Raw genomic sequence first — 23,858 nt, forward strand, 5'->3', positions numbered from 1 at the left:
ACAAAACTATGTGCACTGCAGGGGGGCAGATGTAACTTGTGCAGATCTAATTAGATTTGGGTGGGGTTTTACTTCAAAGAGATCTATATTGCAGTGTTAAAATAAAGCAACCAGTATTTACCCTGCAAAGAATCACCAAATCTACTTCTATCTGCACATGTTACATCTGCCCCCCTGCAGTGCACATGGTTTTGTCCATCTAAGAAGGATTTTGTCAGAAAGTGTGAACTCGAATAAGGCCCATTATGCTTACTTCTCTTCATAACCAGAAGATGTCCAGCAGTGCCATCAGCTTAGAACTTGCAGAAACAAGGTACAACCACCTACTGTTTGGAGAGGTCTGTCCAGAAGCGTTCTTTATGGAAGATTTGTGGCCAAAAAGCCATACCTTTGATGGGAAAACAGGGCTAAGCAACTCAATTATGCATAAAACACATAGGAACTGGGGTGAAAATAAAATGGCAGCCGGAGCTCTAGATGAGAAATTAAAAAAAATATATAAATATTTGGCTGTAACAGAAGAAAGTTTGTTCGAAGGACACCAGTAAAAAGCACTTTAGAACTTCCTTGCAAGTTCGGGGCTGCATTTCAGCAAATGGTGTTAGGCGTATGGTCAGGATTAATGGTGTCCGCAATGCTGGAAAGAACAGACAGCCATGGTCATTAAGAATTATGTTCAGCTAGAAAAAGGGGTCTTTAAAGTGATAAAATGGCCCCCACAGAGCCCCGATCTCAACATTACATGAAGAGACAGAAGGATTTGTATGTAGCAAGCCTACATACACAAATAATCTGTGGTTAGTTCTCAGAGATGTTTGGAACAACCACACTGCAAAGTTCCTTCATAAACTGTGTGTAAGTGTCCCTACAGATACACACACACCTACCCCTCCTTTCATGTTAAACAGCCATTTAATATTTTGTGCGATCATTGAAATTAAAATGCATCCTAGTTGCAAAATGGATTGATTTGCATGAGCAGCTTCTGCTTATTAAAATATGCAGTATGCCTAAATTCTGTGATCAACTGTGACATATATATATATATATATATAACAGTGTTTTCCTGTAAAACACTAATGTTCTGTATATCACATGCAACATATTCATTTTTATAATCCAGAGAGATGGAAATATCTTCTTCATACATTGGAGCAAAACAGTGGTCCTATTCAGGGTTCCAATAAACTTCACCAAGCCACAGACTATATATTCTACTGCCCTACTTAATGCACTGAACAAGCAAGTGTACAGCAGACTGTAGAAATGTCATCATTAACTATGCAATAGATTATACCATAGTTCCCAGAAGTGGTATGGACTATAACTGTGATTACTGATAGTAAAGCATGACAGCTGCTGCATTTGTTATCTAAAAAGAAAGGAGAAGCAACAGTGACAGGGAGTTTTGTGGAGGAAGCACTATGCAGAAACAGGCCGCTATAGGTAGAATACTGTTGAAAAACAATCCTCCTGTGTTATATGAGAAGAAAATGATGAATCCATATATACAAAACTGTCACAGTCTTAAAAGGAGGGTAGTAATCCTACCACCATAAGAAGGTAATTAGAAAGAAAGAAGAAAATACCACTAGCAAAATAGGACGTATTTAGAAAATGAAATAAAACTAGATACAAAAACCAGAGATGGAAGGGAAGTCTCCTTAAAAGTTATGGAAGGTGCTATAAGACCTACAGTACTAGGAAAAGGCAGGTTTTGCTGTCACTGTGTGTGCGCAGCCTTGGACAATAAAGAACATATACATGCTGTAGAGAAAAACCTCCATGGCTGGTACACAATTATAAGTGAAGTAGGCCAAGTTTAAACATAAAACAAGCTTTCTTGCTCTGAAAATGTCCTTGCATCCATACATATTGCACACATACAGATGTGTCCACATACATCTTTATTTTATTGTGCCATGTATGGCTGCCATTTAGGACGCCTTGGACTCTGCTTACCACACAATGCATGAAATTTGCAGAGAGCCACGCCAAGGCAGCTCTGCTGTGATGATCCAATCATAGTAGCACCTACATTGGTCCATACATTAATGGAATTCTAGACAGAGAGCCAACTCACATGGATGAAACCCAGGTTCTTTCATTATGACGACAAGACAAGGATCAGCAAACCCCTCTAACTGCTGATCCCATCAATGCCTTTCAAAACGAATATACAGAATGGCAGGTTCTAAAATCAATATATTTGTCCATGACCGCTGCATGCAAGGGAGGGGTTAATCTATACTAGAATGTGAATATACATTATTAAAATACATAAATAAGCCAAGCATCCCTGTTGCTGATAATATGGAGAGCAGTATGGGAACGTTGCAGAAAAGCCACTACCAGTATATACAGAAGTGCCAGTGGAGAAGATGTACATGCACCTACAGTATGTGTACTGGTACGGGATAGGAATGCCGTACAACTAAAACACGGGGAAAAAAATTCTACTCTCCAAACAGGACACATTCTGTTTGTAAAGATACTGCAGCAAGTGCCAAACAAGTAGTACCAGCTGCCACCAAACATCCAAGTGTATTTTAGGGTGCGGCAAAATGAACACACTCTAAATGATAATGAAACTGTATTCACACAAATCCACTACAAAAACAACAGACCGCAAGAGAGACTCTAGGATATGTAATAGGATTTCCCTTATGTATTTAAGCTCATTAAGGCCAATGCTATTAGACGGCTTTAAGGACGTAATAAACTGCACTTTGCTTATTTAACTGGCTGGAAACCTGACATGTTGTGCACTTTGCTGACCAGCTCCAAGAAGGTGAAGCTGCAGCTGAGCAGACACACCCACCTCCTAACATGCCGAATAGAAAGCCACTCAAATCTTTGGCTATAAATGTAAGTACTGTATGTAATGGCAATAATTACAGAGTGGCAAAAATCACATTTTCATGTCCACATATTTTCTCTAAGGGCATCTTTCTGCAGACCCTAAGACATGTATAGTAATCCTGACATTTCCGAAACAGCACTGCAGCCTCCAGTAATGCACACATGCCACTGTGCCTCCTCCTTATGTAATATAGTATGGGAGTAAGCGTATAGAACATTGATGCAACAGGTCAGCAGTTCTCCAACTGTGGGTCCTGACCCCGAAGTGGGTCTCTACCTTGTCAGCATGGGGTCGCGACTCCATGTTGCTAGCCATCAGGCTGATTACCTTTCTTTTTTTTTTTTAACATTACATTTTTATTGTGACTTTTTCAATAAAATAACAGGGGGTCTGCCGCTGAGAGTTGTACTGGGAAAACATGGAGTAGCGCAAGAGCTGGGTCAGGGGGAATGGGTTGGTTTGATATTTAGCTCATCAATTGAAACAATTTTCCCCAGAGAGGCCACAGGCACGCCCAAAATATGTGGAAAATGTTCCAGATGTTACTGCATTTCCTCCAGCAGGAGTCAGAGGACGATGGCCAAATCTTGTGCAACCTGGCTGGGGTGAATTAGGCCCTATGAATAAGCTTGAAGAACATTTCAGAGTGATTTATACAATGAGATATCTTGAAACAGGATCTATAGATATTCTCTAGGGATGCCAATCCCAGGAGTCGGGATTGAAAAATGCTCAATCCCGGGATTGGCCTCTCTAATAATAAAAAGAAAAAATGACCCGACCTCCGCAAACTTCCCGCCCCGCACATGTCAAAAGAAATGCCTAATAAACCACCCCCGACAATCCTCCCATCCCTCCTGTGACAGTGCAGTCACTTAATTTGGTGGGGACAGGCAGGAGCAGGAGTCCTCCTCCTGCGGACAGGCAGCGGGAGTGTGGCTTGGCGATCGGGATCCGGACAGTGATCTGTGCTGACGGCATGCTAGATGCCGGCCTGCGCAGCGTGACATGATGTGAGGGGTCATGCTGCACAGCCTGGGCGCCGCTATGCTTGTCCGCACAGATCACTGTCCCGAACAGCGGCACTGCCGGGTGGCACAGCACTGGTAACTGGTCAGTAGCAGTCAGCCGGGCAGCATCTGAGCCATATAGGTGATCATCACACAAAGAAAGGGAAATCTTGTGTACAAGTTAATGCACAGACAGGCTAGGATTTTGGTTTAGGATTTGTTTTCAAGTTTACTGTAAATAAAAATAGGCTACTTGTGTATTATAGCGGCGCCCCCGATGTACATCGTACGATGAACGTATCGTATCGCATGCCATGTACCCGATGGCATGCGATGCGACGCGATTTAGACCCCCTATACGATTAAAAATCATATAAGCACCCTAAAGGGTGCTTTTGAGCACCCTAATGGGTGCTTACAATGTTAAATGCACCCCCACGCCACCCCCCATTATAAACGTGAACCCGAAGCATGGCGAGCGCAGCGAGCCAGCGAGGGGCGGCGGTACGCGTCCTACGACCTTTTCATACCCCCACTATCCACGTCGGCATGGAGTTGAGAATAGATTAGTGTGGCGAGCGCAGCGAGCCCCGCGAGGGGACGCGGATACCTTCACAGGTAAACGCGTCCCTTCGCGGGCTTCACAGGTATCCGCGTGCGGTCGCCACGCTTCGGGCTCGGTGGCTCACTGCGCTCGCCACACTAATCTATTCTCAACTCCACGCCGACGTGGATAGTGGGGGTATGAAAAGGTCGTAGGACGCGTACCGCCGCCGCTCGCCACGCTTCGGGTTCACGTTTATAGTGGGGGGGTGGCGTGGGGGTGCATTTAACATTGTATGCACCCATTAGGGTGCTTAACATAGTATAAGCACCCATTAGGGTGCTTATACAATGTTTAATCGCATCGTATGGTATTGTATGCCATGTACAATGGCATACAATTTCAAAGTTGTATGCCATCGTACACTAACCAACAACATCGCGTCGCATACCATCGCATGCGTTATGGTATACGATGTGATGGGCGCCGCCAAAATACACAAGTACCAAAAATAGCTGTTGCTATTTGTTTCAAATGGTGTATTCCTATTGAAACTGCTAAATACAGTGCACAGCCATCTAGTGCACACGGGTGACCACTTGGTGGCCCCCTACGGGGCAATTCAGGTGTTACTCCGCTTGAGCTGTTTTGTTGTGCTGTCACTTTAAAAGCCTGGTAACTAGTACATACATATACATGCACATCTGAGAGGAGGTCACAAAGCTGTACTCTGAGAAACCGTGCAGGGATCCCAAATCAACATACCGGTAAATATATCAACATACATCTATCATCCATGCGATACCAGTCACGGTATACATAAGATGCAAGCTCCAAGTGACTCGGTAGCACCGGGCATCTTTTCCTGTTAAAAGGTGTCTTATATAAACACAAAAGCAGTCTGCTGTTTAAAATGATATTCCGGTTGTCTATATTCTCTGTGTGTCTGCTGCTGTATCTGCATAAGAAAGGCTACATTATAGTGTTTTCCAGGTAAACACTAACATTCCATTTATTTTGCAGATTCATCGACAGTCACGCACGGTCTATAAACATGCCACATATCATTTTAATCAGCTGCTTGTGCGTCCTATTCCCTTCATTTTACAAATAAGCTGATATATATGGAAAAAGATGCAAAAAAAAAAAAAAAAGACGGTACTTATGTAATATCTGGGCTCCCGTTTAGATCGCGTCCGCTCGCCACACTTTGGGCACGGTGGCTCGCTACACTATATAAAATCAACTCCATGCGTAGTTGGATAGTAGGGGTATGAAAAAATGGGGTGCATTTAACATGGGAGCCCAGATAATACATAAGTACCAAAAAGACAGACAACCAGCGCTACCAAGTCGCACCTGCTGTTTAGCGCAAAAGGAGGCTAGATGTAAATATCCTTTTTAAGAATATTTCTCCTTTTAATTAACATTTCTTAAACTATACGTGTAAATAGGGTATTCACATTAATTACATTTAATGCAAACTGACTTCTTGAAGGTTGCAACTCTAAAGTGGGAATATCAAGGACATTATTTCCATTGAGATTTGTCTGCATGTCATTATACATTATTTCGAGATGCGGTAAAAATCCCGACAGGGTCATAATACCGACAAGGACAAAATCCCGACATTTAAAATCCTGACAAGGACAAAATCCCAACAGGGTCAAAATACCGACATATAGAATGTGCAGGTGATACAGTCAACATGACTTTCCGTCGATAGATCGCAAGGTCGACATGGATTTTTTCACTTTTTTGACCCGACATGTGCCGACAGGCGGTATTTCATGCCCTACCATCCACTTGGGCGTGGTGGGAGAATAAAAATAGTGTGCCCGAAGCATTGCAAGCGAAGAGAGCTATGCGAGGAGCTGCGGTTCACCTCCAACTGTGTCCAAGTCGACTGTGTCGACATTTGGGTAAAAAAACTGAAAAAAAAAAAACATGTCGACCTCGCAACCTGTTAACGGAAAGTCATGTTGACTGTTTAACCTGTACATTCTAGATGTCGGATTTTGTCCTTGTCTGTATTATGACCCATTCGGGATTTCGAACCTGTCGGGATTTTAGCCGTCGGGATTTCATACCGAATCCATTATTTCTAGGTGAGGGAGAACTGTATTGTAAATTAGAAATATATTTTGTATTGTTTTTTTAACACTATGACAAATAGAAGCTGTACAGTAAACCCTTCGGTATGCTCATGCGCACATTCCCAAATAGGACAAATAAATTAAAAAACGTGGATAGAGATTCAACGACCATTGAGACTGTACACACAAACTATGGTAAGTTAAAATGCATCATCCACAACTACCACAAAATACTTAAAGCTGTCACTGATGTTAAAGGGGGCAATACATGGTATTAAGAACTGGGGTATGTCAACTTCAGATCAGGTTCATTTGGGTAGTTTCTGTTGTCATTATGATTTAAAAAGAGTAAAAAACACAGTGGTTGGGTGAAGCCATTATTGTCAAACAACTAACCATGAGTGAAAGAAAAGTTTGGGAGTTTTCATTCATATTCTCTGACATATGGACAGAAAATGGTGTTTTTAACTTCGCCTTAAACATCCAAAGTAATATATACACAAGTGGTGCCTAGCATCTATTCTCTCTCCCCCTCATTCATCCATCAATCTATCTCTATATAGATCTATAAATAAATAATATTTATGGAGGCAGAAGTCAGGAGATTACTACTTGTACCTGCGAAATGTGCTAAGACTTCATCAGGGCACTTGAAATTTGTTATGTTACCCAGTTATAAATAGTGCAGAAAACTAACTCCAAACAGCAAAAAACTTAATGGGGTGTATTCAATGCCGTGGGCGAGCGGCGACAGCGAGCAGGGCTTCCTGCCACCGCTCACCCTGTCAGTATTCAACGCACCCCCCCCTCATACGCCAATTCCCCCTCGCTCCGTTTTTTGAGCGACGGGGAATGGGCTTATGGGGCTACAGAAACAGCGAGACTCGTGGCTAAATACAGCGGGTTCGCTGCATTAGCCGCGGGTCTCGCTGTTTTGGGGAATTCTCAGGGTCCTGTGACGGCAAGGATTTCCCCAGAATGTTGAATAGGGTGAGCGGCTGGAGAGGCGGTTAAACAGCGAGGATAGCTGGTTTTCTGCAATCCTCGCTGTTTAACCCCCTCGCCGGCCGCATTGAATACTACCCAATGTGTCCATAGATATACTATGCATTATTGAAACATATATTTATATTTATTGATTCTGGTTAAATCTGTCCAAAAATCTTTCTTGAAAAGTTATAGAGCTACCTTAAAGGTTAACCTTAAACTTGGCACACACGAAGTGTGTCCCAGCCGAACTGAAATGCAATCCGTTGTACAATGGCATGATGTATCATTGCAGAATGATGGTTCATAACATCGTTCCATCTAATGTGCAACACACCAAATAGGAAGAAGCAAAAAGTAACATCCGTATGCAGGTACACTGTACAATCCGTGTAATACAGGGGTGTCAAACTCAAATTCATCGGGGGCCGCATCAGCAGTTTGGTCACCCTCAAAGGGCCGGTTGTATCTGTAGGACTATGTGTCCACTCTTTATTATCATAAATTATTGTCACTGAATTCAATTATTGTATACTCAGCAGTAGCATTTCCCTCCTGCTATTGCTGTGAACTGCAGTGCATTAGGGCACACGCTGCCTGCACTCAGTCTTAGGGCATATGTCCTGCTTATTATCATGGGACACAGCAATTAATGATGGGCTGCAATGTGCCAGTGCACACACACCCACATAGGCAGAGAGTTTGACACTTACCCGCTCTGATGCGTCCACTCCAGTCTGAGCGGCTCCACCACCAAGGACACAACTGCGCTCTCACACAGGCGCATTTCCCCCTCCCTCCTGTGAGTAGCGCTCCTCGCACTATCTATCCAGGAGTGGGGGGCAGCGTGCTCCCGGTCACTGTACAGTGCACAATCAGCAGTAAGTGACCTGGAGCGCACAGCAGTAGCAGCACCATTCACCACGACGGACCTGCTCTTTCCTCTCTCTGGCTCCTATACAGCAGGTGGGAGTGGAGGAGGGGCTGACGACCGGCGGCACTGCGCTAGAGGGCAGACGTTCTCTGGCTTGTAGGCTGCCGCGCATTCGCTGAAGAGGCGGCTTTCTTGTTTAAAAAAAAAAAATCGAGAATAAAAGGTGAAGGCTGGCGGCGGCTGCGCGGGCCACATGAAGAGGTCTGGCGGGCCGGATTTGGCCCGCGGGCCTTGTGTTTGACACCCCTGGTGTAATATATTGCTCCTTTCCATGGCAGAATGATATATTGCTTATGCTGTGAGATTTGACATTAGATTTCGACTATATAGTCAAAATCACATGCAGATCGTATGCTGATCGCATGCATATCGCACAGGTTTTTTACCTCGCGCTCCCGTGAAAGCACAAATCGAAACCCAGATAGACAGGGCAGCAATGACTATATAGTGCAAATCTAATGCTGATTGTATGACTTGTATGTAAATAGCACAGAGATAGCAAAGATTGCATAGCACTCGAATCTTAAATCAAATAGCAAGGGGATCTCACCGGGTGTACTAGACACCATTAGTGTAATGGTGTGTACACACATGTACAATTTAGACTATATGGTGCAGATGTGCACTATATAGTCAATGCAGCCAAGACTTTCTGGCTGCGATACGGGAGCGCGCATCGGGATAGCAAGGGTTAAAACCTGTGCGATCTGCATGAGATCCAGATGAAATTTTGACTATATAGTCAAAATCTCATGCACATTGTACAAGTGTGTACACACCATAACAAGCTTTACACACAACCACAAATCTTGCTTGATAGCTGCTTATAGGGCTCTTGTCATGGGAAACATGCATAATGGCAGATCTTCTGCGGTTAAAGGACCCACCAGGGCGTTATACTAGATAACAAGCCTTACTATTGCACAACTAAATCAAAGACCCATTTTTGACCATCACTCACCGAACTCACAACAATTGCAGCCTTCCATGAGCATTAGCATCTTACTAATGTTACAGGGTAAGGGCAGGCACGGTTATCTATGTTTGGCACAGTGGCTGCTATACCAAAAAGTTTACATGAAAAGGACAATACTTTTACCCAGCTGGAGTTTATCGCCACAAAGTGGGAACTGTTTGTAAGGGATGACATGTCGGCATATTTAAGATCATGACATTTGTGCCACGGATATTGCCAGCATGCTATGGATGCAAATCTTTGCTGCTCAACGCTTGCATACACAGGAGGTAAATATTATATGTTCTGTGCTAGAGCAAGCCCGTGTTATTCTCTAAAGCAGAGACATTTCAGTCTGGGTTTTAAGGAAATGAATAACAACTGAGCGCAGGTTACTTAGCAAGCACCTCAGTCAATTTGATTTACCCATTTGGACTCAAGCCTGTATATCCTTAAAACCTGGACTGCAATGGCAGACTTTTGGAAACTCTGCTCTAAAGCTGTGTACACGCGGAGCAATATGATCACTGAGCAATATACTGCTCAGTGCCCTGTTTTCATCAGTGACCAGAGATGCTGATCCCTCCAGACTGACTTTTATTTTGGCTGCTATCGCAGAATTAGGGCCATGTGACGTCAGCCGCCCACCCCGTGCAACCATGCCTGCCTTCCCAGGGGAATGCCCAGCGTTTTTATGAGGACGCCCACACAACGGTGGGCGTTTCACTGCTCCCGCTCCTCCCTTCCCAGAGCGAATGGCTCACCTAGTGTGAAACAAAGTCATTTGCTCCCAGGGTGTGCACATGTGCAGAATCACGCATGCTCAAACCCCTAAACATTACGGGGATGAATTTGAACCCAGATGAACAGGTCTCAACCGCCCCTATTTTTAACAATCCTTTTTACATGAGCCGTTTGGACTACTTTTACCTTTAATTTATCAATTCGAATAGAATATATTTAAAACATTTTATGTGTGCGTTTTTAACTTCCACAGTGGTATTAGGGACCCAATCCCATGTTTTATGTTTTCATTATATTATAGGTTTAAATTTATGCAATCTCACTGTGCGCTCAGTATTTTTACCTTTCCTTCGCGGTTTTGGGGATTAGCCACCCCCCATTCCTGGAGGGATCAGCATTCCGATTGCATGGTTTAATAGGAGTTTATAGGCACTTGACCACTTTTGTTTATTTCTATAGAATAAAGCTGGAAAATCTGCCCTATATTCAACTGCAGGGATGGGACCAGCTGGAGAAGATAGAGGACCACTCTGCACTGGGGACAGTGTAAGAATATAGTGCGGACAGTGTTTGAAAGTGTGGACCGAGGTGACCCAGCATAGGCTGGAGCTATTTACTAGTATAGAATAAAAAGGCAGCATATGCTTGCCCATACAGCTTTTACATTTCTTAGGCCAAACTTGTATGTATTATCATATGATTACAAAAAATAAAATAAAAATCATCATGTCAATGGCATTTTCTACACCAATGTGGCAATCCAGTTACAATGCTTAAGCATAGCAGCATGTCAGTAATATCTGCTCAGGAATAAGTAAAAAAAAAAAAAAAAGTGACTCCTGTTAGCATTTGTAATTAGAGTACTACGTCTGATGACAAAGCTTTCTTATGAAGTCTGCATCCAAATACCCAGACCCTGGGCTCAGCACGCCTACACAATGGGTAACAAAAAGGTATGATGCACATTTTGTCTTTCCTAAATCAGCATTAATAACTGTTGCGGTCACATAGGAGGCAACCACTGCCAGCTGTGGTTTAGCTGACACGGGATGTGCAACGGCACCGACCTACTGGGCGGTATTCAATGCCGCCGGTGAGGGGGTTTCTGCCGCGAGGGTAGCTTGTTTTTGGCGAGGATCGCCGAAAACAAGCCATCCTCGCCATCTAAGATACCCCTGAACGGCGGGATTTGCCTCTAATGCAGAGAACCGGCTGAATATAGCGGCGAGCCGCACCATTTTGACGGCCACACTCGCTGTTTTTACCTCGCTGGAAAAACCCAGTGAGTCAGTACTGCTTGCCATCACAGCTCGCCAAAGGGCATTGAATACCACCCACTGTGTCTCCCTGCTTTTATTGAGGAACTCTATTCTACACACGTGAAGCCATTAGCAGTGGATACATAGCCTGCATTCACATTCCCAAAATACCGGTCTCTACTGTATACAACAGGTACACTTTAATATCCCCTTTCTAATTTATGCAAATACTGTTGAGTGGCTGCTCGAAAAAGCATTCAGACATCGAATAACAATAATTGGGAGCATGATGGAAAAACGGTTAGCAGAATATGCCTCTAGATTTACTGATTTTATTAATACACATGAAGCTATGGGGGGGATTCAATTAGCCGCAGACATTTACCACAGGCCTGTTATTCCCCTGGACCTATTCAAATTGCTAAGAAAGATGGCTACAGTTATCAGGGATTACATTTTGGGTCTGAGTAGACCCGAAAAGAAATCCACTATAAATAGCATGTTATTGGGTGCCGAACCATGCTAACACAGTATAGTGCCAGGAACTTATCCCAGATTCTATGGGTCAACGCCCAATAGCAGGGTAATTTACAGTGTGCAGAAGAGATTCTAATTGAATAGCCAAAGATGTCAAAGCCAGAGGCTACCCCCTTTTTGCACACACAGTAAATGACTGGGTCTAACTGAGTTCCCCCCTTAGATGACTTTTCAGGCAATACCACAGAATTCTCACATAAAACTAAATTTCCCTTTGAAAATACAAATTAAGTACTGTAGGTATTGGATACTTTAACCGCATGATCATTTCAAACAATAATAGCACAGAGGTCAGAATTTTTAAAACAGAATGAGCTGTCCCCCTAGACTCTTATTTCCACAGTAATGCATATGATGGTATAATGCAAATGCGACTAGCAAATACACAATAAGCAGTGACATTAATATTCCAATAAATATTCACAAATCGTAAAAGTTTTAAGCTTTTGATCAAAGCCTATTTGAAGATGTACGTCAATCTACCTATAAATATTCTAATATCAAGCTGATTGCACCGCAAGCCCTGATGTATGGTGTAATTATTTGTGGCTTAATTACACAGTTGTATGTTCTCCAGGGAGAGCGTTCCGTTATTGTGTGCGTTGTGACACTTTTTATAGATTGCTAAGTACTGCAGAGACTATGATTTAAAAAGACAGCTGAGTTTTCAGCAGATGTCAGTCATTCAGGTGAAACGGAGGCTTGTTTGAGGACTCTCAATCTCCAATAGAAATAGCTTTTTGTCATTCACATCTCTCAGGGAGACACAATATGATCTAATAATATCAAACCCCTCTAGATCCCCTTGCGTGCAGTAACAACTCTAACGACGAGTCCTGTGTGTCCTTATTAAGTGCACCTATAGCCTACATAAAGCAGGAGCAGCCAATTTGCAGACACATGCATAAACCTAGGATATTGCTGCATGTGCCCATGGGGTATTAGGGGGGATATTAGCATGTGAATGCACATCAACACAGGATTTCTGCATGCTTCTCACGGAAGCAGACACCCGGGAAATTACCAGCTTGCTAGACTTGGGGGCAATTTAAACAATTTTATAAAAAGCTATTTGCTTGTGGTGAAATAAATATAAAAAATATGGGGTGCATAAACAAATTTGATTTTGAGGTAATTTGAGATATTTAACCCCAAATGGACATGTAAATGTTACCTAATTAAGCCAAATGAAAACTTCCAAATGCCTATTCAGTCATTTCGGGGATGTGCAAAAGGTGTCTGAAGCCTGACTTTTTTACCTTAAAAAAACAAAACAAAAAAAACAAAAAACTCGACCCTAACTGGAAGAATACGGTTCCCTGGCATTCCTTTGAGGATCCGATGCAGATAGAATGGGTGCCTTCTTTCACAAGATCACCAGGCTGCAGTGGACTAATTCGCTTTACAGGTACATGTAAAGTAGTGCTACTGGCTTTTGTATGATAATTGTCATACAAATGGATTTCTCCGCCGCATGCAACATATTCATTACTAGGTGATTCATCGCGCCATACGGGTGCCCTTCACACCATCGTAAGGGGCGTTGCCGCCTTAAACTGTGAATACTAGTGCAGAGGTAGCAGGTAGTGCTGCATGTTTACTGGGGGAGAGGGCTGCAGAGTGTGTGTTTGTAGTGGAAGTTTCTGAGTTTGGTGTGTGTGATGTATAGGGGAGGGTGGGGTGTGAATGTAGTGTGGTTGGGGTAGGGTCGTGTGCAGTAGTGTTGTATGTGTGTAGCGGTGGTGCTGGTGGGTGAGAGGGTGGTGTAAAAAATGTTTGTTTTGGGGGGGGTGATGTGTGTGTGGGAAGGGGTGTGTTGGGTGGGTGTTGGAGGATCGGATGAAGAGGTACCGTGGGGTACGAATGGTGTCTGGGGGTGCTGTATGTGGTAGATAGTCCTTGGTGGCGTGGGTGTGGTATGATGAGGTGTGTGTAGTGCGGGATGGAGAGGTGTACAGTCAGGCATTGGTAGTATTGGGTGATGGGCGGCTGAAAAAAGTAATGATTTACCTGGTAGCATTTGGTGGTAGTGTGAGTGATGTCTGTGCTCCAGGTGGTGTAGCGTGTGGCATACCTCCCGTTATTTGCGGGACTGTCCTGGGTTTTTGGGACGGGACTGGTATGTGGGTGGTGAGTCTGGAGGCTAGGTAGTGTTCCCGCGGTACTTCTGGGAATTACCACAAGACTTTCGGATCGCAGGGCACCAGGCAGGGCGATATGCGGATGGCGCTGCGGTGCTATATGTGAGTGGTGATGACTATGTCCATTTATTAAGGGGCAGGCCAGATCTGTGTTAAGCTGAGCTCTGTGTATATACGCTGGGCGGAGTTCACTGTCTGACTCAGCCCAGCGTTATACAAACAGTTGATTGACAGATCTGGCCTTCCCCTTATTAAATGGACATAGTCATCAGAGGAACCCACTGCCACGCCGCGCCCTCTCCTATACAATATAAGAGATTGTTGCTGGACTTACCTTTGATTACTACCCTTACTGCCACTTGATCGTATAACACATTTTACTTCTATTGAGCAGTCTTTTCAAATGCAGTAGCTTTCATTTAATTTTCTTACCAAAAAGTATTGATCATTCCATACATTTCTGCAATTACAGGCATTTCCAAGTATTAGGAAAATCAAGACTCTTTACCTGGCATAGCATGGACGAGGTCACCGCACAGCACGAAGAACTTTGGCTTCGGACTTAGCTTATTAATGGCATCCACTGCCTCTTCTGTTAATGTGATCTCGTCCTGCCATTCATCTCCTCCAAAGTCGCTTTCTCCAATTGCCCAGGCTTTCATCAGGCCGAACTGTGGGTCTGCTCCTTGGATAAAATAAAATGGCTCTTTCCATTCTGTTTCGACATCTCAAAAACAAAAACAAACACAATTATTAGTAGAACGCCCTGTCTTATAGATGACATACAATGGGGGAATACAATTGTTTTATACGCCCGCTGCATTTACGATCTCCCAGCTAAAATGATGGAATATCGCAGGTTTTCTTTTTCACACTGGCCGCACCACGACAGGCCCGATGAAAAGTGCCAGGTAGGTGCTTATTTCAGCTGGCGGATGTTTGTACCCGAATGGTGCTCCATCGGATGCCATCTAGTGGCTGCCAGCATATAAAACATCTGAATTACCCGGCAATGGATTTGGAGTATTGCTGAAAGTTGTACACGAAAAGAATACATTCTCTAAAAAGCTCCGAACTGTGGAAATGTAGACGCTGCTCTGACCTTTCTATTAAACAAAGTGAAACAATTCCTGGGGCAGTCAGTGGCTTATGTGTTTTCTGCTGCAATGCAAATAACCCATTCACTAAAAGAGGTACCGTGACATACTGAAAAACACATTTAGCTATGTAATATTGTTGCCCCTGGGAGGGCGAGTTGCTGTGCATTCTGGGAATGCCATTACACGTCCTTAGTATATTCCCATTGTGAATAAAATTGGTCAGCATTGTGCAGCTCTAATAATTTTCTTAGATGGCATAATTTTAACTTGGCATAAATTCATGGAAAATGTTCCTCCGATTCATTCTAATTATGAATATTCCATCACCTAAGCTACTAAGAAAGTAAAAGAATTAAAAAGTTCTTAGGTGACTTTAAATATATCTCTATATTATACATCCTGGTCTTTACCCAACTTGCACACAGTTACGCATGTAATAAAGATCACAATCCCCAGAAAAAATGTAAAGTTTCAATATAACAGAAGAGGTGATTCTAAGGGGGGTATTCAATCCGGGATTCGGGCTGTTGGAACTTCCCCACAGTTGGAATCCTGGATGTTTTTCATCTGATCAGACAATAAATCAACAGTTGGTATTCAACTTACCGACTGTCGGAAAGCGTGCAAATGGTCGGAAACGGGCGCGGATTTCAGAAAATGCCCGTGAATTCGACAATCTGTCCGTAAATTAGACAAAACGTATCCGAAATAAAAAAAAAAAAAATTGATTTGCAAAATCTTATGTGCAGCCGGGCAAGGGACTATGAGGACGCCGGAGTAGGGAGCTGTGCTCCGGGCAGGTGGAGTGAGCAGGTTGGCGAGGCGGCTAGCAGGGGAACGCTGCTCGTAGGGCAGAGGCAGCGGCAGGGGATGCTGCGGGGGGGCAGTGACACAGAGCCGGCAGTAACGGCGAGTCGGGAGCTGTCATTAGCTGGAAAAAAAAAGCCCATACAATGAATGAGCAGCCTGTGATTGGCTGAGGGCTCTCTCAGCCAATTGCTCTTTTGCGAGCTGTGCCGGCGAGCAGTGCCGATTGCTCGCCATCACAACTCACGGGTCAGTATTCAACTGACACCCCCCCTGCACTTGCTGTGGAAACAGCAAGGAGGACATAACATGTGTCGCTGCCAAAACAGCGAGGCTTGCGGCTAAATGCAGCGGGCTCTCTGCATTAGCCGCAGGCCTCGCCGCTTGGTGGAATCCTCGCCGTCCCCTGAAAGAGGATTTCCCAGAATGTTGAATACGGTGAGCGGCCGGCGCAGGCGTTAAACAGTGCGGGTCGCTTGTTTTTGGTGATCCTTGCTGTTAATCCCCCTTGCCGGCTGCATTGAATATGGCCCAAAGGATGGGATGCAGTCAAAATCCCGAATGGGTCATAATATCGACAAGGACAAAATCCTGACAAGGTCAAAATCCCAACATTTAAAATACAGGCAATGACAAAATCCCGACATTTGAAATCCAGACACGGTCAAAATACCGACATATAGAATGTACAGGTGAAACAGTCAACATGACTTTGGGTCAACAGGTTGCGAGGTCGACATGGGTTTTTTCACTGTTTTTTGACCCGACGTGCCGACAGGCGGTATTTCATGCCCTACCATCCACTAGCGCCTGGTGGGAGAATAAAATAGCGCAAGGCTCCCTGCTATGCGAGGGGCTGCAGTTCACTTCCGACTGTGTCGACATTCGGGTCAAAAAAACAGTGAAAAAACACATGTCGACCTCCCGATCGGTCGACCGAAAGTCATGTAGACCGTTTCACCTTTACAATCTATATGTGTCGGTATTTTGACCTTGTCGGTATTTTAAATGTCGGGATTTTGTCCTTGTCGGTATTATGACCGTCGGGATTTCATACCGAATCCCAAAGGATATACAGTATATATCAGGCATTCCCAACCACGGTCCTCAAGGCACACCAACAGTGCAGGTTTTAGTGATATCCAGGCTTCAGCACAGATGGTTTAATCAGAATCACTCAGATACTAATTAAGTCACCTGTGCTGAAGCCTGGATATCACTAAAACCTGCACTGTTGGTGTGCCTTGAGGACCGTGGTTGGGAATGCCTGGTATATATGGTTTGCGCTTCCAACAAGCCTGCCAAGAAGGTTCCACCTGTGACCAGCAGCTGTAAAGTTCAGGAAGAGAGGGAATGATTGGTTGGAAGCAGTGATGTGTAATAAGCAGTTAGTGCGTCAAGCTGGGACCTATAAACCTATTAGGAGTTTACTCGCCTAAACCAATATGCCTTCAGCACAGAAAACATGCAGAACCCTATTAGCCCATTAGTGATTAGAGGACAGAGCTGAAAAGTAGGAGAGGAGAGTATTCACAAGGATTAGACATCACTTTGGCCCTTATTCAGATCTAATCGCAGTACAAATTTGTTTTCCAAATGGGCAAAACCATGTGCGCTGCAGGTGGGGCAGATGTAACATGTGCATAGAGAGTTAAATTGGGTGTGGTGTGTTGAAACTGAAATCTAAATTGCAGTGTAAAAATAAATCAGTCAGTATTTACCCTGCACAGAAACAAAATAACTCGCAGAAATCTAACTCTCTCTATACATGTTACATCTGCCCCCCCTGCAGTGCACATGGTTTTGCCCAATTTGAGAACAATTTGTACTGAGATCAGGTGCTCTGAATATTTTATGAGCGCTCATTAAATATTCACTGCGCTGAATTTAGGACCCAGCTCATTGGCTGGGTCCTAAATACCGTTTCAGACCCGATTTTGATGACAAAATACCAGGTCTGAAACGGGTAGGACCCTCCATTTTAACCGTTTTACAAAAACGGCTTTTGTAAAACGGTAAAGTGGTCCTGCACCTTTCAGACCGCACAGATTACCGTTTTAAAAAGGTTAAAAATCGGCTAAATACCGGTTTTTAAGTGCGGTCGGAAAGGGGCATAATGTGCAGGAAGTGCCTGAAGGAAAGAAAAACACTCCTGCCAGGATCTCAAATGTTATCTGGGCCCAGCTAATGGGGAGTGACAACTCCCAACCTCCCAAATGACCATAGAGTGTGAATCATGCTGCTTGGGGGTAGTGCGATTTCACAGGACTCATTCTGCCTTTGCGTCAGTACCACAAACATCGGAGATGTCGGAAATCATCAGGAGTCAGGCCTTAAGACATGCTATAAGAGCCACTTGTACTTATATGGCAGGAGTGTGTTTTCAAGTGTTCCGTTCACACCGCCCACTGTCCATTTTGCATCCGTACTGCAGCCATTATTATTAGGATCTGGTATTCCACCAGCGCCATGCAAGAGTTTCATCTAAAATAGGCGTGCCGCCTGGGTCTGCACATTTAAGTGAAGGACAGAAGTTGTAATGCAGGCCCATAACATTCTAATACGAAACCGCCATCAATACTTAAGACCCATAAACACCCACTTCAAGTAGATCTCAATTTGTGTGATGCGGCACGGATATGGCACAACGTTATCTTGCTGCACATGCGCACACAATGTTTCGTTATTCTGATGCATGCACAATTGGTTCAAAATCAGGAGATGCATCCGGCAAAAAATCCCCTCCCGGGCTCCAGACTATTCTGAATGTAACTAGGGTTCATTCTAGCACCCGCTATCTTTGAAAACCCATGCAGTTCCTCTTCCCTGCCTGGGGTGTCGCTGTCTGCTGTAGTGCTTCTAGCACAGTGTGGTCTGTATATTAGCACTGAAATGCAAACCAGACCTGTGCTAGAAACACCACAGCAGATGGCGACACCCCAGGCAGGGAACAGGAACTACATAGGTTTTCAAAGCTGGCGGGTGCTAGAATAAACACTATGTAACTGCTAGACTCATTTTTGTTTACAAACATACTGTACTTCTACTAATATAAAAATATCTCCCACCCTTTAAAAATATTGTAATCCACCCCTGTAGATACGATCTGCACTTCTCATCCCATTCCTCATTATAGGACATGCATTGTCTCCAAGGATCTTCTTCCTTTGTACAATACTTTATCCCAGTGAAGTTTTTTCTTTCTTTTTTTAAGATGGTGTCATTTTAAATTCTTATGGTGCCCATACACATGCAATTTGGTCACTTGAGATTAATTGCATAATAAGCATCCAAATCATATAGATTTGACAGCAGGTACGATGCAATGCTCCATGTGCATCTCACAAGAGCCTGCAGGTTGCACAGGCTGCAGGAGGGATATTGGATTGCAGCCAGGCTGGGCTGGTAACGCATGCAATATGTTGTATGCGGTCCAGAGTGACTTCGCTCCTCTGAAAAGTCCTCTAATGTATGACCAGTTTAAGTTCAAGAAAACAGTGAAATCATTTCAGTAGTAAATAACATAATATAAGCATAAGACTTGTGCAGAGTAGAACAGCTAAATCTCATTACGTTTATTTTTTGCACCGGTACATTCTTGTCCTCTGTGGGCTTTTCTACCTGACACGGTTTACTAAAGTAATGGGGAGATTCCAGCGCATTTTCTAAGGCAGGAGTCCTCAAATTATTTTGCTCTGGGTCTTTATCATACAATAAAAATAATTACAGGACCCCAGCAATTTACCACAGAATGGACGCCACACATGTGAGGTCAGCAGACAGCACGTACATGGCAGCATTGTGGAGGCACAAAATGATGGGAGGAGTCTAACATAACAGATAATTCAACAGACTCCTTGAATCACTGACTGGGATTAGAAAAGTCATCAGCCTGATGGTCAGCAACATGGAGTCGTGACCCCATGCCGAGAAGGTCGGGACCCACAGTTTGAGAACCGCTGTTCTAAGGGATCTCACTATATTTGACTAGATTGATTAAATGGCATACATTGCTCCGTGTGTAGGGGCCATAGCTTTTGCGATGTGCGACCCTACTGCCCAGCAATTAGAATCAGGCATGCTGGATACTTAGATAGACGGTCAGGGTCAGTAATCTCATCCGAGAACACTGACCCTGACAGATTGCTCAGGACATATGGCTGTGTGCTGAGCGATCCAGCATCGCTCACCAAAATCTCTACATGTGAAGGCCCCATTAGAGTTATTCCCTTGCAAACCTCAGCCTAGCTAGGCAACATTGTTATGACTGGATCATAATGGACCTGCCAACACTTTGACAGGACCAATGTTAATTCATGTATCAAACTCATAAGAATGTCACATGCACACCTACATCTGACATATTCAGTCTTTTGTTACCATGCTTATTTCTGACTGTAAATTGCTGCAGAATAGTACACAGACTGTGGTGGCATAGGGAGGTGGGTGTCCCAGTAGCAGCTTCTACGAGGTAGGGAGGGTCCCATCGCTACAGGCCCTGTAACTGCAGCACTGCCTGCTACTATATTAGTTGTGCCTAAAAAAAGGCCCACACACACACAGCACGGTTTTGGGAACATCCCAAACGGTCATCAATTTCCCTTGAAGTCCGGAACACTCCTTTCCAAATTATATTATTCCCCCTCACACATATACATTCTGGAAACGACTAGAGGATTTGATTGGTCGTTTAACAACTGCAAATCATTGGCACATGGTTGATCATGACTACACACAAACAGAAGAGTCTGTGTCAAATAGTGCAGATTGTTATCTTTCTGCATGCTAAAGGGATCATTAAGCACAATGAAACGGCGGATGGTACAAACATTGCATCATTATCATGCCCACACATGGACAGTTTTTAAATGATAAGTTGTCAAAATTGGTTGAAAACGGCCATATCGTTCAGAAAATCTATCAGTGTGTGGGCACCTTAAGAGGCTTCTTACTACTGGAGGCATCTATATAATAGATACAATTTTGCACGTGTCTTAGCATTAATATAGGCATGAAATTGTGACATCGGATCAGTGCTGTCAAACTCAAGGCCATGCAGCTGTTGTGGAACTACACATTCCAGCATGTCCTGCCACAGTTTTATAGTGTTCCTTCTAAGAACTAGGGCAGGCAGGGCGGGGGGGGGTCGGGCCGGGCTCGCCGACGTCACTATTTTGGGCGTGCCCGGGCCGCCAACGTCACAAAAGGGGCGTGCCCGGGCCGCGCCGTGACGAAAAGGGGCGTGCCCAGCCGGCGGAATCACGCAGAGGAGTGGGCGCGGCTGGCGGCGTCATTCACAGGGGTGGGCGCGGCCGGCAGCGTCATGCACAGGGGGAGGACCCGGCCACCCGGAAGGCTGTAAACTGTCGGGGAAGTGCCGGGCATCGCTATGTTCAGCGGCGCCGGGCTTCCCGGTCAAAACAGCGGGGACAAAGGCAGGCTGGTTTAGCGGGGCGCTGCCAGAGGGGCAGGGCGCATTTTTCACTTTAAAAATCGGGCAGGGCGCAGCGCCCTGCTAAAACAGCCTAGCGGGAACACTAGTTTTAGCAATCTATTATATATAAAATCTTTGGCAGGGCATGCTGGGATGTGTAGTTCCAGAACAGCTGGAGGGCCAAGAGTTTGACACCACTGCTTTAGATGGAAAAGAACTACACCCAAATGTGCAACACTTATTTGTTTATTAACAGTTTCTTACATAGCACAGCAAATTCAGTTGCGCTTTAAGGAGCCCATACATGCTCCGTTTTCGCCGGCTCCGTTTTGTACTATGCGATGCGCGCTTCCGCGCATCACATAGTATGGTACAAAAAGTATGTGCTGCACATACTTTTTGTACTAGGTAAACATCGTATCGGATCGCAGTGCATGCACACTGCATGCACAGGGGATGCGATCCGATACGATGTGTGCTGTTTCAGCACAGAATGGATCCGTTAAACGGACCGTGTATGGGGGGCATTACAAAAAACAGGTTATTGCTGGGCCTCAGTGTAAATGGACCCACCAAAAAATAACCCAGGTCCAAAGACCCAGCAATCCAACCCGGGCAATGAGCAGGATTGTACATGGGTAAGACCCATGTTCAGGGGCAGTGTTATCAGGTAACCCTGATCATCTGACCCAGTACCCATTTGCAGCAATGGAAGAGCCAACACCTCCCAACTGCAGTGTCATTTCCAGAGGTTGGGGGGCAGGGTGTACACTGTCTGTCTGCCCTTCTACACAGACAGCAGCGGTGTGTCAAGATGAATGGATGCCACACACATGAATATGGCATCCATTCACCATACACAGACAGAGGCTTGGGTAGTCCCAACAGCAGCTTTCCAGAGTGCTGGGCTTTCCCCTAGTGTGACAAAGGCGCCCTAAGTACTGTATCCCAATTAGCGGATTTCACATTGCTTCAAGATATTGTCATCTCCAAGCACTGGCCTTAAAGATAATGCACCCGTGTGCAGTTATAAAAGGTGCTGACCTGGGAATATCCCAGGTAAACTGGCAATGTAAATGGGGTAAAATCCCGCGTCTGAACAGTGTTCCAAATATTGAGTCGGATCTGGGATTTTGGAGTAAAAGGGGTATTATGGACTACTGTATATTCACATATACTACTGTATATTCAGAAAAAAAAAATATATATATATTTTTTTTTTTTTTTTTTTTTACACACACGCACACATATACACACACAGAAAACAAATGTACCAAAACAGAAAGCACAGAGAATTACACATTTTATAAAGTTTAACCATAAATGTACAAGAATATATGAAGTAGTTGTTTATAAGAACTTCTATACATGTAGAAACATACTGTAATAGACGTATACCAAGTAGTAAAGTAGCATAGCTGCTGGCACTGAAGGCTTGCAGCTGTGTGATATGGCCAATTATATGCGCAAGGATCCTGGTCACTGGGATAGCTGCTTTCCTTGGATGTCACCCACATCACACCCACTGCCTGTGTAACATGGCCGATAGCAAACTAAGCAAAAAGGAGTCTCCAACCCATTACAGCACAGGGTAATTGCGCTACCTTCGTTAAACGACGTGAAAGTCCTATTCCGAGCCCTGAGAAACACTTCCCGGTCCTCCATTGTCTAGCTGACTGGTAGCGGCAGCTGCCCCTGAATACAGCGCTCCCCGTACAGCGTGCACAGCAGTGTCCGGCTCCGGCAGCAGTTCTTCTCTTCGCTTCTTCCTTATTCATCGGCAATCCATTCGTGCTGCCTTTCTGCGCTGGGACGAAGGATCAGCCAGATTTCTTAATCGGTATAGGGATTGGTAAACCTGGGGCTTATACTGGAGTCTCTGGAGGACTGGTATCGTTGGAAAATGTAGCACTAGTAGTGTGTTCTTTCTTTCCGAACTATGTAAAGCGAACAAGAAAGCTTTGGCTATATATATATATATATATATATATATATATATATATATATATATATATATATGACATATTTTCTATTGCTACGGTATATACATACGTGTATGTGTATGTGTGCATATATATATATTATATATATATATATATATATATATATATACATACCTCCCAACATCACCCTCTCCAGGAGGGACAGAATGCTCTGTTTCAGGACTTCCCTCTTCATTTTTTTATTGCTATCACCTGTGTGGAAACATCTCTCTTACCCATTAACCTGTTTAAAACAGGTGATGGCAATCACACATTAAGAGGGAAGTCCAGAAACAGAGCAAAGTGTCCCTCCTGGAGAGGGTCATGTTGGGAGGTATGCATATATATATATATATATATATAATATATATATATATATATATATATATATATATATATATGACAATGATCGGCACTCCTGTAGTAGAGCAGTTTACTTGCCCTGGTGCCTTCCACAGTGTTTTC

At 44.1% G+C, this 23,858-nt stretch overlaps 1 protein-coding gene across 2 annotated transcripts in view; it reads right to left on the reverse strand.

Annotated features, from left to right (window-relative positions):
• The window catches only part of CPPED1 (calcineurin like phosphoesterase domain containing 1), a 75,470-nt gene extending 52,264 nt beyond the window's left edge, over positions 1 to 23,206 (reverse strand). Inside the window, exons 1-2 of one of the 2 annotated variants that reach the window (XM_083153317.1) lie at positions 23,016 to 23,206; positions 14,579 to 14,755 (exon numbers count right to left, since the gene is read on the reverse strand). In XM_083153317.1, the coding sequence (XP_083009443.1) occupies positions 14,579 to 14,755; positions 23,016 to 23,076 (238 nt within the window). In that variant the 5' untranslated portion in view covers positions 23,077 to 23,206. Of the gene's footprint in view, positions 1 to 14,578; positions 14,798 to 23,015 lie in introns of both variants that reach the window. The other variant, XM_083153316.1, reaches the window with a different exon arrangement.
• Between the last annotated feature and the right edge of the window lie 652 nt (positions 23,207 to 23,858).

This window comes from Crinia signifera, chromosome 7 (assembly GCF_055691185.1).
Source record: "Crinia signifera chromosome 7, ASM5569118v1, whole genome shotgun sequence".
Lineage (NCBI taxonomy): Eukaryota > Metazoa > Chordata > Amphibia > Anura > Myobatrachidae > Crinia > Crinia signifera.